The following is an 18,241-nucleotide window of genomic DNA, read 5'->3' as shown; positions in this document are numbered from 1 at the left end:
GTGACAGCTGCCAAATATAAAAACCCGCTATAAATAGTAGATCAAATCCCCCGTTATCACCCCCTTAGAGAAAGATAATAAAATTAAAAAAAAATGTATTTATTTCCATTTTCCCATTAGGGCTAGGGTTAGGGCTATGGTTAGGGGTGTGTTGGGGTTAGGGTTGGAGTTAGAATTGGGGGGTTTCCACTGTTTTGGCACATCAGGGGCTTTCCAAACGCGACATGGCGTCCGATTTCAATTCCAGCCAAAATAGTCAAATGGTGCTGCTTCCCTTCCGAGCTCTGCCATGCGCCCAAATAGTGGTTTACCCCCACATATGGGGTATCAGCGTACTCAGGACAAATTGCTCAATAACTTTTGGGGTCCTGTTACCCTTGGGAAAATAAAAATTGGGGGTGAAAAGATCATTTTTGGGGAAAAAATATGATTTTTTAATTGTACGACTGTACGTTATAAACTTGTGTGAAGCCCTTGGGGGTTCAAAGTGCTCACCACATATCTAGATAAGTTCCTTGGGGGGTCTAGTTTCCAAAATGGGATCACTTTTAGGGGGTTTCCACTGTTTAGGCACATCCAGGGCTCTCCAAATTTGACATGGCATCCGATCTGAATTCCAGCCAATTTTGCAGTGAAAAAGTCAAACGGCGCTCCTTCCCTTCCGAGCTCTGCCATGCGCCGAAACAGTGGTTCCTCCCACATATCAGCATACTCAGGACAAATTGCACAATAACTTTTGCAGTCCGATTTCTCCTGTTACCCTTGGTAAAATAAAAAAATTGAACCTGAAGTAATTTTTTTTGTGAAAAAAAGTTAAATGTTCATTTTTTTTTTAAACATTCAAAAAATTCCTGTGAAGCACCTGAAGGGTTCATAAACTTCTTGAATCTGGTTTTGAGCACCTTGAGGGGTGCAGTTCTTAGAATGGTGTCACTTTTGGGTATTTTCTATCATATAGACCCCTCATAGTGACTTCAAATGTGATGTGGTCCCTAAAACTAAAATGGTGTTGTAAAAATGACAAATCGCTGGTCAACTTTTAACCCTTATAACTTCCTAACAAAAAAATATTTTGGTTCCCAAATTGTGCTGATGTAAAGTAAACATGTGGGAAATGCTACTTATTAAGTTTTTTGTGTGCCGTATCTCTGTGATTTAAGAGCATAAAAATTCAAAGTTGGAAAATTGCGACATTTTCAAAGTTTTCCCCAAATTTCAGTTTTTTTTCCACAAATAAACACAAGTTATATGAATGAAATTTTACCACTAACATGAAGTACAATATGTCACGAGAAAATGTCAGAATCACCGGGATCCATGGAAGCGTTCCAGAGTTATTACCTCATAAATGGACAGTGGTCAGAATTGAAAAAATTGGCCCAAGCATTAACATGCAAACAACCCTTGGGAGTAAAGGGGTTAATGTGAGAAGCTATGTTATTAGGGGCTGCCATGTTAACCTATCCCACATTGGGGCCAGAACATAGAAATGAGGAAAAAAAAAAAAAAGTAGTTGGGCAAAGGTCTGTCCCAGCGAGCAAACCTACCAACCCAAGTTAGCCACAAAGACCAGACATAGAGCGTGCCCAAGGAGAGGAAGCCTTCGCGGGCAGGGTCCTCTCTCATCCTGTACCAGTCATGACTTGTATTGTTTACGATTACTGTACTTGTATGTATTATGTATACCCCTCCTCACATGTAAAGCGCCATGGAATAAATGGCGCTATAATAATAAATAATAATAATATTAGGGCTCACAGTCTAGATTCCCTATCAGTATGTCTTTGGAATGTGGGAGGAAATTGGAGTACCCAGAGGAAACGCACACAAACACAGAGAACATACAAACTCCTAACAGATGTTGTCCTTGGTGGGATTTGAACCCTGGACCCCAGCGTTCCAGTGCTAACCACTGAGCCACTGTCACGTTATCATTACCAGAAACATGAGACTAGCTGAATAAAGAAATCTTACTAAATATAAGACATTACATTACATGTTAAATAATTACATGTTAAATAATTAGATATATATGTTCATTTTCTTACCAGCTTTCCATTAATTGTTGCCTCAAGAGAGTCGACGAGCTCAGCCGTGACACCTATGAGGTTGTGGTAGTCAGACTGCATCTTATTGAAGCGTTTCATGTATGTGATGGCTCTGTGCTCAGCTTCCGCCAACTGCTGCCCCAACTGCACATCTGAAGAACACAAATGAGAGGGGCAGCTCTGATCAGTGGTGTTTTGCTGAGATTTCAGAAAATCGGGGCAAAAAAACATGATCTGACCAAGACAAGTGATCATTAAACCATTATTTATGACGTTGAAGTATTCCCTACACAGATAGGGATACAATGAACTGGTGACAAATAATCTTATTCAACATAATAAAGGCTTATTCCCATGTACCGGAGGATGAGCGATAACTTGCATGTTTGTAGGGGTCCGACCACTGGGACCCTCACAGACCCTAAGAACGGTGTTTTGAAAAGGTCGGATACGCTCACCACGGCTCCATTCATTCTCTATGGGGCTGCCAGAAAAAGAGGAGTATGTACTGAGCCATCTCTGGCAGTGCCACAGAGAAGGAATAGGTCAGTAGTGCCCATGAAAGGCCACCACTCCTTTCAGACGGAGCTATACAGGGCTCCGTTCTAGGGATCGGTGACAATCCACCCTATTTAGAAGACAGGTTCTAAACATATCAAAACAAGCATTTTTTGGATCTGTATCACAAGAAGGAACCAAAAAACATGAAGAGATCCAGTACTTAATTAAAATATCAAATTTTTATTGAAATATTATTAAAAGAATTTTAAAATAACAAAATGCCCAGTAGGAGGCGCTCAAAAACACCAATTCATAATATAGTCACATAAGTAATGCAATAGCACATCTACAAATAAATCCTGACTCTAAGATATATATTAATTATAATATAAGGAGTAACTCGTATATCATCTCCAGAAATTTATATAATATCTATAGCAGGATGTAAAAAATACAGGCATTCAGATCAATATTTACAATTCAACAAATCGCCTAATGTCTCAGAATAACTGTGATTGTCAGAACCTAGTCTCTTGTAATGCTGTTGCAAAAACCAGCCAGTCTAAAAATTTAGGACAGACCGTAACCTGTGAGGAAAAGACTGTGCTGACTATGAATGGTGCTGCCTCCTTCACCCCAACACACGTTTCGCCCCCAGAAGAAGCTAAGGCGAAACGTGCGTTGAGGTGAAGTCTGGGTTTTTGCAACAGCATTACAAGAGACTAGGTTCAGACAATCACAGTTATTCTGAGACATTAGGCGATTTGTTGAATTGTAAATATTGATCCGATTGCCTGTATTTTTTACATCCTGCTATAGATATTATGTAAATTTATGGAGCTGATATACTCCTTATATTATAATTAATATATATATATATATATATATATATATATATATATAACTGTTAGAGTCAGGATTTATTTGTAGATGTGCTATTGCATTACTTATGTGACTATATTATGAATTGGTGTTTTTGAGGGCCTCCTACTGGGCATTTTGTTATTTTAAAATTATTTTAATAATATTTCAATAAAAGTTTGATATTTTAATTAAGTACTGGATCTCTTCATGTTTTTCGGTTCCTTCTTGTGATACAGATCTGAAAAATGCTTGTTTTGATATTGTTTGGAAGTGCCAGATAAAAAAAAATTTTTGGGACTAATTTTGGTATATATACAGTTGTGTCCAAAAGTATTTACACCCCTGCAATTCTGTCAGATAATACTCAGTTTCTTCCTGAAAATGATTGCAAACACAAATTCTTTGGTATTATCTTCATTTAATTTGTCTTAAGAGAAAAAACACAAAAGAGAATGAAGCAAAACATTGATCATTTCACACAAAACTCCAAAAATGGGCCAGACAAAAGTATTGGCACCCTCAGCCTAATACTTGGTTGCACAACCTTTAGCCAAAATAACTGTGACCAACCGCTTCCGGTAACCATCAATGAGTTTCTTACAATGCTCTGCTGGAATTTTAGACCATTCTTCTTTGGCAAACTGCTCCAGGTCCCTGATATTTGAAGGATGCCTTCTCCAAACTGCCATTTTTAGATCTCTCCACAGGTGTTCTATGGGATTCAGGTCTGGACTCATTGCTGGCCACCTTAGAAGTCTCCAGTGCTTTCTCTCAAACCATTTTCTAATGCCTTTTGAAGTGTGTTTTGGGTCATTGTCCTGCTGGAAGACCCATGACCTCTGAGGGAGACCCAGCTTTCTCACACTGGGCCCTACATTATGCTGCAAAATTTGTTGGTAGTCTTCAGACTTCATAATGCCATGCACACGGTCAAGCAGTCCAGTGCCAGAGGCAGCAAAGCAACCTCAAAACATCAGGGAACCTCCGCCATGTTTGACTGTAGGGACCGTGTTCTTTTCTTTGAATGCCTCTTTTTTTCTCCTGTAAACTCTATGTTGGTGCATTTGCCCAAAAAGCTCTACTTTTGTCTCATCTGACCAGAGAACATTCTTCCAAAACGTTTTAGGCTTTTTCAGGTAAGTTTTGGCAAACTCCAGCCTGGCTTTTTTATGTCTCGGGGTAAGAAGTGGGGTCTTCCTGGGTCTCTTACCATACAGTCCCTTTTCATTCAGATGCCGACGGATAGTACGGGTTGACACTGTTGTACCCTCGGACTGCGGGGCAGCTTGAACTTGTTTGGATGTTAGTCGAGGTTCTTTATCCAACATCTGCACAATCTTGCGTTGAAATCTCTTGTCAATTTTTCTTTTCCGTCCACATCTAGGGAGGTTAGCCACAGTGCCATGGGCTTTAAACTTCTTGATGACACTGCGCACGGTAGACACAGGAACATTCAGGTCTTTGGAGATGGACTTGTAGCCTTGAGATTGCTCATGTTTCCTCACAATTTGGTTTCTCAAGTCCTCAGACAGTTCTTTGGTCTTCTTTCTTTTCTCCATGCTCAATGTGGTACACACAAGGACACAGGACAGAGGTTGCGTCAACTTTAATCCATGTCAACTGGCTGCAAGTGTGATTTAGTTATTGCCAACACCTGTTAGGTATCACAGGTAAGTTACAGGTGCTATTAATTACACAAATTAGAGAAGCATCACATGATTTTTTGAACAGTGCCAATACTTTTGTCCACCCTCTTTTTTATGTTTGGTGTGGAATTATATCCAATTTGGCTTTAGGACAATTCTTTTTGTGTTTTTTCATTTAAGACAAAATAAATGAAGATAATAATACCAAAGAATTTGTGTTTGTAATCATTTTCAGAAAGAAACTGAGCATTATCTGACAGAATTGCAGGGGTGTCAATACTTTTGGCCACAACTGTAGGTTCTAAACATAGTAAAAACACTTTAAAGTGCCCAATATAACATAAAAATTATATACAGTGGGTACAGAGAGTATTCAGACACCTATCAATTTTTCACTCTTTTTAGGAAATGGCTGCAATGAAACATTCAAAAAAGTTAATTTTTTTCTCATTAATGTACACTCTGCAGCCCATCTTGACTGAAAAAAAAACAGAAATGTAGAAATTTTTGCTAATTTATTAAAAAAGAAAACTGAAATATCACATGGTCATAAGTATTCAGACCCTTTGCTCAGTACTGAGTCGAAGCACACTTTTGAGCTAGTACAGCCATGAGTCTTCTTGGGACAAGTTTTTCACACCTGATTTTGAGGGTCCTCTGCCATTCTTCCTTGCAGATCCTCTCCAGTACTGTCAGGTTGGATGGTGAACGTTGGTGGACAGCCATTTTCAGGTCTCTCCAGGGATGCTCAATTGGGTGTAGGTCAGGGCACTGGCTGGGCCAGTCAAGAATGGTCACAGAGTTGCTCTGAAGCCACTCCTTCATTATTTTAGCTGTGTGCTTAGGGTCATTGTCTGGTTGGAAGGTGAACCTTCGGCCAAGTCTGAGGTTCAGAGCATTCTGAAGATGTTTTCATCCAGGATATCTCTGTACTTGGCCGCATTCATGTTTCCTTCAATTACAACCAGTCGACTGTCCCTGCAGCTGAAAATTTTCCCTATGGTATGATGCTGCCACCACCATGTTTCACTGTTGGGACTGTATTGGGCAGGTGATGAGCAGTGCCTGGTTTTCTCCACACATACCACCTTTAATTATCACCAAAATGGTATACATTCGTCTCATCAGACCAGACAATCTTATTTCTCATATTCTGGGAGTCCTTCATGTGTTTTTTTTTTTTTTAGCAAACTCTATGCGGTCTTTCATATGTCTTGCACCGAGGAGAGGCTTCCATCGGGCCACTCTGTCATAAAGGCCCGACATGGTGGAGGGCTGCAGTGATAGTTGACTTTGTGGAACTTTCTCCCATCTCCCTACTGCATCTGTCGTGCTCAGCCACAGTGATCTTGGGGTTCTTCTTTACCTCTTTCACCAAGGCTCTTCTACCACAATTGCTCAGTTTGGCTGGATGGCCAGATCTAGGAAGACTTCTGTGGTCCCAAACTTCTTCCATTTAAGAATTATGGAGGCCACAGTGCTCTTAGGATCTTTGAGTACTGCAGAAATTCTTTTCTAATCTTGGCCAGATGTGTGCCTTGCCACAATTCTGTCTCTGAGCTCCTTGGCCAGATCCTTTGACCTCATGATTATCATATGGTCGGACATGCACTATGAGCTGTGAGGTCTTATATAGACAGGTTTGTGCCTTTACAAATCAAGTCCTATCAGTTTCATTAAACACAGCTGTACACCAATGATGGCGTAGAACCATCTCAAGGAGGATCACAAGGAAATGGACAGCATGTGACTTAAATATGAGTGTCTGAGCAAAGGTTCCGAATACTTATGACCATGTGATATTTCAGTTTTTCTTTTTTAATAAATTTGCAAAAATTTCTACATTTCTGTTTTTTTTTCAGTCAAGATGGTGTGCAGAGTATACATTAGTGAGAAAAAAAAAATGAACATTTTTGAACTTATCAAATGGATAACCTCTTTAAAGGTCCACTGGTTCAGAGAAGATCATTTGTACAATTTGAGAGTGAATCCAAAATTAGCTAAAGACAATAATCACAGTGTTGTCGTAAACAATTCATATTCCAACAGGACTAATGGTAAAAGTGGAGAACCCACGGGGTATAATGATGCAGATGTGGGACTTGATAGCATTTGCTCTGCACTCATATGTGACGCAAAGCTCTAGTGGTCAACTTACAAGATGACCTGGGTAAACTGGCCAAAGGACCAGCAAAATGGCAGATGAAGTTCAGTATTGACAATTATAAGGTTATACATTTGGGGGCAATAAAGACCCAGAATGGCTCACTATAACATCTACAACAGAGAAGAATTTGGATGGAATTGTTGATAACTAAATGATAGCATGTAAAGCCAGTCTGGTGCATCAAAAGCCAACACAATTTTCCCATACTGACCCACTCACGTGATGGCCATGTTTAATTTATTCTAATTTTTTTCATCCTCAATCTTACAAAAAACATAAAAACATATTTTTATTCCATCTATGTCGCCTGTTCGAGGCGTTTTAATTTTTACATTTACAATTATATAATGCACTAAAAAAAATTAGGAAAAAACAATATTTCTGGGGTGGATGGTAAAGAAAAAGAAAAATACATAAATAAATTCAACACTGACCTGGTAGCTTAACTCTGCAAGTCAGTATGAGTACAGCGATTCAAACTATCATTTTTAAAATGTTACAATGGTAATTTATAATGTTGTTTTTTTAATGTTTGGAGTTTTACCGATGGAACAATACCACATTTCTTTAACTTTTTTTTTACAGAATGGAAAAAAGGGAGGTGACTGCAAAAAGCATGTACAATATGTTGCAACACTTCTGCACTGCTGTGTATTGTAAATTTAGCAATCACCCCCCACCCCAATTTCACATGTGGGGGGTAATGGAGTGAAAGAAGCCCCACCCTTCTCCCTCCCATCTAACCACAGTCCCCATTGAATTAGAAATTGAAGGCTCTTTCAGACGTTTGTGATGATTGGTCCGATCTTGGATCGCAATGCTTGGACTGGCCGTCTCCTATGAGACGTAGCAATGCGATCCGAGTTGGACTGATGATCACAGACATCTGAAGGAGCCTTTAAGATTATGATCCTACTTACAAAAACATATAAAACACTTACTTTCCATGTGCAAGAAAAAAGAACACATTTTACAATTTTAATATCTAAAATATTGCCAGAATTTATTCATGCTGGTCTTATCTAGGTCATCAGGCCTTGAAAGAAAAAAAAACACTGGATGGTTTGGTTCCCAAAGAGGGGCATTTAAGGGTAAGCATCATCTAATATAGACTTTGGACACACTTGGGTGCAATCCCAGTTTTTTTCAGTTTTGGAATAGAAACACCTCTCAGCACCAGAGATTCAAATTACATGTTTCATAGAGAGGATTAACAAAACTCAATTCACCCTACCGTCTTCTGATTTAATGAAAATAAACTAAACGTCATCAGCTTAGTAAAGGCTGGAGTACAAGACAGCGTACTATACCTGGAGCGCTATGCAGCCACATGGACCGTGGTATTGGCATCTGCCTAGTTTTATCTACTGACTAGGGAGTGGGCTTTTACTCCTAGTATAAGATTCAGGGTATACTCAGACATGCAGCAATGAGCTGCACCACAACCGCAGAGTAAAAGCCGTGCAGAAATGATGCATATGGTGAATATAGTTAGTACTGCTTTTTATGGCAACTACCATCATGGTAGTCCAATGAAAAAAAAATTGCATGTGAATGAGGTTTTTACCAAAAATCCACAGTCTGAACGTCATCTAATATAGCTTTTATAAACTCCTCCTCATGTGCATTCATATGGATAACCACTGTTTAGGTATGTGCGAACAGAGGGGGTTTTTTTAGGAGTTTTTCAATCAGAAACTGAACAGAAAATCTCCAATTCCTGATCCAAATCTCCTAATAAAAAAGTGGCATTTCTGCTCCCAAAAACTCATCAAAAAGTCTTTATGTGCAGATAGTCGAAGGAAAAAAGCTACATTGGGCAGCCTTTTCTGTGTCTGCCACGGTTGGCTCATTTGCCTCCGGTGGTAGACCGGTTGGTGGTATATTTCTACACCGCTCTATTTATGGTCCAGTTTTCATTTTTGGGATTATTCTTTTTTTTGGCATGAAATCTCGGGACATTAAATAGGGTCTCTAGTACCATCTATTGAAGGCAGCAAACCTAAAAGTCAATGTTTGGAGGTTGCCATATGATTTAAAAGAATAAGCCAAACCAAAACCCTCATTTGTAGATACAATTTTTTTTTCCTCATTTGTACCCGGCAGAACAGATTGGCTGGGTGAGAGGCCTCTAACAGGGGGTCTAACGGGTAACGTTTCTCCTTGTGGAGAGAGCCAAGTTTGTGTACAGAGATTTATAGGCAAGTCAATGCTCTCCTGGGAAACTTAATATTTTCTTATTGAAAAGGGCTGTTCAACAAACAGAATGCATCTTAATAGATCTTAGAATAACAACAAGTTCCACAATTGGATGTGTTGAAAAAAATGTGTTTTGTCCCAAAATAATCTTGTAAATGTGCCATTGTGTAATGGCTGTGTTTGACCGTACAGGAACATGGTCTGGTCATACCACAGCTCCTGGGCAGGGGAGGAATCAAAAGAGAAACATTACAGCACGATATCGCAGTTGATTTCTTTCTGTGAGGCAAAACAAGTTCTTAAACAGGCAGATAAATGTTTTATCTCACATAAAGAATCAGCTGCGATCCCATGCTGTCCTGTCTGTATACTCTCTTTTGCTTCCTCCCCTGCCCAGGAGCTGTAGTATGATCATACCATGTTCCCACAAGGTCAGACACAGCCATTACACAGCAGGGGGACATTTATAAGATTATCTCAGTACAGGAACATTTTATTTATACATATCCAATTGTGAAAATTATTATTATTCTAAGATCCTTTAATAAAAATTTATATTCCAAGATCCATTGCTTAAAAAGGGAACTTTGTTCTATGGACAACCTTTTTAATTTCCCAATGAAGCAATGCATTCCCTATAAGTCTCCAACACCAACTTGGCGGTCTCCGCAAGGAAGATCTTCATTCCTTAGACTTTATATGAAGATGTAACATGGCCAGAAAATATGGATGTGCGAATGCATTTAAATGGTGTTTTCCAATCTACTAAAGTAATGCCATACTGCTAGAACATGCTATAACTGTATGATTGATGCTAGTCCGACCTCTGAGCCCACCACCAATTCAGAGAATCAAGGGGTTCCTCTAGTATCTATTGTAGACATCAATAAACTGACAACTGGGAGTTACCATTCCTCCTGTCCAAGGGGTATGTTCCCATAGTCTGACAGTGCTAACATTATTAAACCGTATATGGACACCCCCATGAATGGTAAGCACTGTTTTAAACTTGGTCATAAATTTCTAATAAAAATAACAGATCAATTGCCAAAAATAGACTGCTACGAAAAGATGTTCCAAGATAGTTATTTTAAAAGGAATACAAGTATTTTCTAAAAGACATGTCAGGAAGGCTGACAGGACCTTAGGGTGAATGTGGAGCAAGTGTCAGAATATTCCGTGCAATCATTGTGTATTTCTCTCCCAGCACTGTCTGATAATCATCATTTTGATGTTCTAAAAATGTTGTTTTTCTCCAGCCATGGCTGGCTTCCCAATAATCCCTTCTTCAGAGACCTAGGATTTAACTCATGTCCTCCTGATAGCTATAACAAAGCATTATAAAAATATCTTTTAGGTATTGTAAAACACCCAAGAACTTGACCGTAAAAGCCTATAAAATAAATTCTTCTATTCTCCCAACCTGGTTTATAAAATAACAACTACAATCTGATGGGATACAGAATGTGATTACATTCAACTATAAAAAGTGTTGGTTCAATTCAGAAATGTGCAATTTATGGAGACCGACTTGAGCCATAAAATAAACATACAGACATTTCCTGAGCATCAGAAAAAAATGCATCACACTTGACCAGTTACAAGAGGTACATACTTATAAAACCTCTTCTTAAATACATTAATCCCCAAAAGAAAAAAAAACTTATACGCACATCTTGCACCAGCAGTGCCTTTGGTCGTTTGACAATGCTATATTATGTGAGAACTGCATCCTATCAGCATTTGCTAATGGGCTGCAGTTCTCACGAGCCATAACAATGTCATGGTAGTGCTGGCAAACCTGACACCAACATCCTTGGAACGGCGCTGGAGAAGGAGGTGAGTATAAAGGGTTTTTTTTTTAATCTTCTTCAGAGGCATTATTACAATCAAGATGGGTTTATCAAAGTAGTGGACAAACCTTTTAAAGCAGACCTACTATAGGCATCTTTCAGGACTTTGATATTGATGGCTCATTCTTAGAATAAGTAATCAACACACTAACTCAAAGCCACATATTGCTCGTGGTAATGTGAGCAAATTGCGTGACCTAAACATACAATAATGTTCTGGAGCATCTACGTACTTGTCTCTTATCAAGTACATCTGGGACAGTAATGATTGGCAATTGCAATGGGAGCTGCCAGCAGTGGATCTTGATGATTTGCATGCAAAGTGCATTCAGAATGGCAGAACATTCCTCAGACAACCATTAATAACTGGAGATTTCTGCATGTGGAGCCCATACTCGATACTGAATAAATTGAGATGTTTTTAAAATTTTGTTTCCAGTTTCTCATCATTTCCAAATCCTGAGATTTCCATAATTCCATGACTTTTCCTTCTTGGTGTTGCAATTTCAATGTTGAGGAATATATTATATATCAATCTTTATAATATAATTGGAGATGTGTCCTTCTGTCCAAAGTCTCTGGCTCCTGAACAGTGTTGAGCAGGAGTCAGCGCATGCTGCACTACCATTATCTCCAGGACGTCGGTTGAAGCGAGAGAATATACCAATAAAAAAGCTTGCAGAACAGGTTCAATAACTTGTATAATCAAATATATATGTGTATACCTGAAGCGCTGTTTGGAAATCACAGGATGGAAAGACATGGCTTTATAGTATATAATAGGGATTCACTCGTTTCCAAACAGCGCTTCAGGTAACCAAAGGCAATTTGGTCGGGTCCAAACGTCTGAAGTTTATTGTGGTCATAAACTATGGACAAAACAGCCTTTTTTCGGCATAAAAAGAAAAAATAAACTCCACATAACAGCACAGGCTAACCTGTTTGGATAACAGTCCTGTTCTCACATCCTCTGGCAGAGACTGTTCAACATACAAACTGGTTTTTCCACCTCCACACAGAATAAGCCAAACTCTGAAGAATGGGAATGGCCAATCCCAACCAAGTCCTCCTGGTTGCTCCTAAAACCTGGACCCAAAATCTGGGCCCATTAAAAACCCTCTCAGCATTAGGTCGGGATCACACATGGGTGAAACACAGCCGCGTATCGCATGTTAATACCCGGCACTGCACTCGGGAGTGGAACCTGCTTTTCTGGGCTTCAGATCACCAAGTTGACATCTCCCACTATGAACATTCCAGCTGCCACCTTACATGCCCCCCTCCACCCTAAGCTCAAATCGTCAGGCGTCAAAATGAGCTTCCTGTAATTGTTTCAGAATTGCTGTGCCGCATTTGGCTTTAGTATCAACACAATGGGAATGGACCATCCGCTTTAATGACCCTCATTTTCAGCATCCAATTTACCTCTTTTGAGATTGCCTCTCGACATGCTTCTGGAGTCTGATAAAGATTCAAGTTGATGTAAACATGAGGCTGTGTGAGAAACTCAAGTTCAGAGACCTGAGTGATGCCTGGCAACTCAGAGAAGAGGATTCTATTTTGGTGTAGCAGCTCTAGGTATTGCTACTTTTGGGAGAGTGACAAAATGCCACTTTGCCATTTTCAACATTGGCTTCAGACTTGGCCAGAAAAAAGGAGCTTCAAGAGGTTCCCTATTCTGCCAAGTTTTAATTAAATTGACATGATTAACCTGGTGGGGCTTCTCCTTTCCTGGTTGGTGAATTTGCCAGGTGGCAGGAAACGCTCTCTCCATTGTAGACACCAACACAAGTACCTGATCCCCAGGTTTGAACTGTTTTGCTCGAGTTGACCTATTATACACCCTTGATTATTCCTCATGTGATTGGAGGAGGTGCTATTTCACAATAGGCATTACACTGGTAATCTTCTGTCACCTCTGCGTTCTTGGGATCTTCCTGGGCAACCAAGCATTCAACTGGCCTCAGCAGTGGATGAATCGGTCCAAAACCAGTCTCTCCGCCATCTGTGTTGGGGAACAAGTCTCGTGATGAAGCCATTTTTGCATCGATTGCAGGAGATTAAACACCTGGGACAAGGAACTTTGTCCCCGAGATAGCCCCAGTAATACATCCTCGTTCCCCGACTGCCAGTGTTATACCCAGATGTGCCAAAATCTCTGCCTTCAGCTTGACATACTCCGTGGCATCCTGAAGAATGAGTTCATATTAATAATCTACTCGCTGTTCCACAGGAAATTTCTCCCGATCCACCACTCTATCAAACACAATCAGGAACGCCTCAGCGTCATCACCCAGAGTAATCTTCCAGCTGTCACCTTGCAATTAGAGATGAGGAAATTTGTTTGGATTCGGTTCTGAATACGATTGGAATCGAATATTGTTTTTGCAATATTCGTCGAACACAGCTGAACGTCATTAGAGTCAATGGGAGTAGAAATTACCGAATATGTTCGGAACCGATCATAAGACGTACATTCGTCCCGAATAGTGTTCAAATCTGGCCCGAATATGTCAAAATCAGATTCGGAGCCAAAATCCAAACAAATCTGCTCATCTCTACTTACAATGTATATACTTCAACATCGAAATTATGTATACATATATTTATACACAAATATATACATATATATGTGCTAAACTCACCTTTGCTACATTGGCCACTCTCTTTCTGGAATTTAAACATGTTAAGGAAATGTACAATGCACTTTCAAAGTTACTTATCGACATTCATCTAGCCATCACACATGAAATGCTCTCCCGTGGATTACATGTACAGTTGTGCTCAAATGTTTACATACCCCGGCAGAATTTTTGCTTTCTTGGCCCTTTTTTCAGAGAATATGAAGGATAACACCAAAACTTTTTCTCCACTCATGGTTAGTGGTTGGGTGAAGCCATTTAGTGTCAAACTACTGTGTTTTCTCTTTTAAAATCATAATGACAACCCCAAACATCCAAATGACCCTGATCAAACTATTTTGCTGGCATTTGTCACAGGTGAGGATGTTACCTTTAGTAGCCATTCAAACCCATTTGTGTCAACTTCTGTGCATGTTATCAGGCCAAAATCACCAGGGTATGTCAACTTTTGATCAGGGTTATTTGGATGTTTTGGGTTGTCATTATGATTTTAAAAGAGAAAACACAGCAGTTTGGCAATAAATGGCTTCACCCAACCACTAACCATGAATAGAGAAAAAGTTTTGGTGTTATCATTCATATTCTCTGAAAAAAGGCAAAGAAAGCCAAAATTCTGCCGGGGTATGTAAACTTTTGAGCACAATTGTATATGTTGGACGAGAAGTTTTTTTTAATCTTTGTGAACATCTCTCAAGTGCAGAGAACATGAGCAGATCTACTTGTTAAATTACTATGTAGAGCTGTTCTTAAAAAAAAAAAAAAGAGCTTTTATTCACCGCCCCACAGCTGTGTAATTATTTCATATTTCTGCTGAACTGGCAATAAAAAGATTCACCACAAAAGCTACATTTAGAAGAGTCACATCCCAGTACCCTAAATGGTATGCGCAAACCAACAGCAGAGCGAGCGTATTAAGCAATGCCAGCAGTGACCACTGCAGCGAATATGGAAAAATTAATTAGTGTTAAAATGGCTTTCCGCTCTTACAATCATCTTCAGCATCTCCTCAGCGCTATACGTGGAAGTTTGTTTTCACTCATACACAGCCAACCGGTGGTTTTATTTTTTAATTTCCTCCGTCATAGTCCTTAAACAAGGGAGGGAAAGCGACAGCAAAATCGATTTCTATGGGATCATTTCTAGTATCAAGTGCATCAGTTTATTTGTACCAGGAGCTGGACCAAAAATATTCAGTGACAGTAAAGCTCTTCATGGACTTGAAAATTCTGAAAAAAGCTTGAAGCCAGGCCAACAGATGCATTTTTGAGGATAAAAAAAAAAAACCAAAACTGATCAGGATACAAGTGATATACGAGGGCACCATCACAATGACACCAGCTGGCTCTACATTGACATGAACAGCTGCTAGGACACTGCCCCATCCATTTCTTTAGATTTGCTTCATGTCCTGATGTGCCACCATGCAAAGAGTACGAGTCACTAAGGGTCATCCTAGAGCCACAGCCAATCATATTTCATCTAGATTTGACATCACTTAACCACTTCACCCCAAAGCCTGTTTTCAGCTTCATGACCGGGCCAATTTTTACAATTCTGACCACTGTCACTTTATGGGGCCATAACACTGTAACGCTTCAAAGGATCCCGGTGATTCTGATACTGTTTTCTCGTGACATATTGTACTTTATGACAGTGGTAAAATGTCTTTGACAGGAAATTTGATGAAAATTTCATAATTTTAAAACTTTTAATTTATACTGAGAGTCATATCAATCCAAGAGTCATATCACACAAAATAGTTAATAAATAACATTTCCCACATGTCTACTTTACATCAGCACAATTTTGGAAACATTATTTTTTTTGTTAGGCAGTTATAAGGGATAAAAAATTGACCAGCGATTTCTCGCAAAGCCATTTTTTTTGCCGATCACATCCCATTTGAAGTGACTTTGAGGGGCCTATATGACAGAAAAAACCCAAAAACAACAACATTCTAAAAACTGCACCCCTCAAGGTACTCAAAACCACATTCAAGAAGTTTATTAAACCTTCAGGTGCTTCACAGGAATTTTTGGAAAGTGGAAGAAAAAACATTTACTTTTCTTTCACAAAAATTTTCCTTTAGAACCATTTTGTTTATTTACTTTTGCAAGGGTAACAGCAGGAAATGGACCATACATTTTGTTGTGAAATTTCTCCTTAGCACGCTGATACCTCATATGTGGGGGAAATCTACTGTTTGGGTGCACGGCAGTGCTTGGAAGGAAAGGAGCGCCATTTCACTTTTTTAAAGTAAGATATGCTGGCATAATTAAACAGTGGAATCCCCCCTCAAGTGACACCATTTTGGAAACGAGACCCCCTATGGAACTTATCAGGATGTGTATTGAGCACCATGAACCCACATGTGCTTCACAGAAGCTTATAACGTAGAGCCGTGGAAATAAATTAAAAAAAAAAATCAAATTTTTCCCAAATAAATCAATTTTAGCTCAATATTTTGCATTTTCATAAGGGTAACAGGAGACATTTCTCCATACAATTTGTTGTGCAAATTCTCCCGAGTACACTGATACCCCATATGTGGGGGAATACTACTGTTTGGGCTCACGGCAGGGCTTGTAAGGGAAAGAGCTCCATTTGACTTTTTGAATGCAAAATTTGATGGAATAATTATAAGACACCATGTTGTAAACTAGACCCCTTTGGGACCTTACCTAGATGTGTATTGAGCACCTTGAACCCACAGGTGCTTCACAGAAGTTTAAAACGTTAAGCCGTGAAAATAAAAAAAAAATAAAAAATAAAAAAAAATAAAAAAACACATTTTTCCTACAAAAATCTTTTCTAGCTACAAATTTTGCATTTTCACAAGGGCAAAAGGAGAAAATGGACCCCAAAGTTTGTTGTGCAATTTCTCCTGAGTTCACCGATACCCCATATGTGGATGAAAACTACTTCTGAGGCACAGTGCAAAGCTCAGAAAGGAAGTAGCGCAATATTACAACGCAGATTTTGCTGCACTTGTTTGAGGGTGCCATGTTACATTGGCAGAGCCAGAACAACAGAACCCCCCATAAGTGATCCCATTTTACCAATTAAATCTCTCAATGAATTCATCAAGGAGTGCAGTGATTATATTGACTCCACCACAGGTGTGTCACAGACTTTTCTACCATTGATCAGTGAAGAAAGAATAATTTACAGTTTTACCACCAAGATTGTGTGTTAGCCCCAAGTTTTACGTTTTCACAAAGGGAAATGGGTAAAAATTGCACCAGAATTAGTCCCACAATTTCTGCTGAATGTAGAAATACCCCATATGTGGCTGTACAGTACTACTTAGCCATAGAGAGTGACTCGGGAGGGACAGAGCACTATTTGCCTCCTGGAGCACAGATTTTCCTAGACTAGTTTGTGGATACCATATAAAGAGCCCCTAAGTGCTAGAAACATGGATTTTTGTGATAACTTACCGTAAAATCCTTTTCTCCGAGACGCTCATTGGGGGACACAGATACTGTGGGTGTATGCTTCTGCCGCTAGGAGGCTGACACTAAGTGAAAAAAGAGGCTAGCTCCTCCTCCGCCATATACACCCTCGCTCCTATTGCGGGCGGAAATCAGTTTGGTGCCAAAACAGTAGGACAACAAATCAGCCTTAATACAGGTGCAACATGTCCAAATAACAACACCACCCTTATATCAAATAAGTAAATGCATATTAAACAAAACAAGAGCCAACTGGCTAATAGGGTGGGTGCTGTGTCCCCCAATAAGCGTCTCGGAGAAAAGGATTTTACGGTGAATTATCACAAAAATCCATGTTTCTCCTTCGCCTCATTGGGGGACACAGATACTGTGGGACGTCCTAAAGCAGTCCCTGGGTGGGAGATTGACTCACCGATCCAAGCTACATGCACCTCTTGTTTAAAGGTGCACCACCGCTGCTTGGAGAATCCTTCTACCCAGGCTCGCATCCGCCGAGGCCTGAGTATGGATATTATAATGTTTGGCAAATGTGTACAGGCTGGACCAGGTTGCTGCCTTGCAAACCTGCTCCGTCGAAGCCTGGTGCTGAAGCGCCCAAAATGCGCCCACTGCTGAGTAGAGTGCGCTCTGATCCCTGCTGGAATCGGCATGCCTCTAATGCAGTAGGACTCCTGAATAGTCAAACGAATCCATCTGGCTATGGTCGATTTTGAGGCAGCGAGTCCCTTCCTGCGCCCCTCGGGGAACACGAACAGCGTGTCCATCTGACGAAAGGGTGCCGTCCTCGACACGTACCTCTAGAGGGCTCTTACCAGGTCTAACGTGTGAAGAGCCTTTTCCACACGGTGCACCGGTGCTTGAGAAAA

At 39.9% G+C, this 18,241-nt stretch overlaps 1 protein-coding gene across 5 annotated transcripts in view; it reads right to left on the bottom strand.

Annotated features, from left to right (window-relative positions):
* Window positions 1–18,241, bottom strand: part of ARMC9 (armadillo repeat containing 9) — a 322,758-nt gene that overhangs the window by 234,664 nt on the left and 69,853 nt on the right. For all 5 annotated transcript variants that reach the window (XM_073589306.1, XM_073589303.1, XM_073589307.1 and 2 more), the window contains 2 exons: window positions 13,924–13,948; window positions 2,049–2,200 (listed from right to left, as the gene is read on the bottom strand). In XM_073589306.1, the coding sequence (XP_073445407.1) occupies window positions 2,049–2,200; window positions 13,924–13,948 (177 nt within the window). The remainder of the gene's footprint in view (window positions 1–2,048; window positions 2,201–13,923; window positions 13,949–18,241) is intronic.

This window comes from Dendrobates tinctorius, unplaced genomic scaffold (assembly GCF_039654945.1).
Source record: "Dendrobates tinctorius isolate UK_male_01 unplaced genomic scaffold, ASM3965494v1 ptg000107l, whole genome shotgun sequence".
NCBI lineage: Eukaryota > Metazoa > Chordata > Amphibia > Anura > Dendrobatidae > Dendrobates > Dendrobates tinctorius.
Note: the sequence above shows the minus strand (reverse complement) of the source record. Positions and strands in the feature narration are given on the sequence as shown.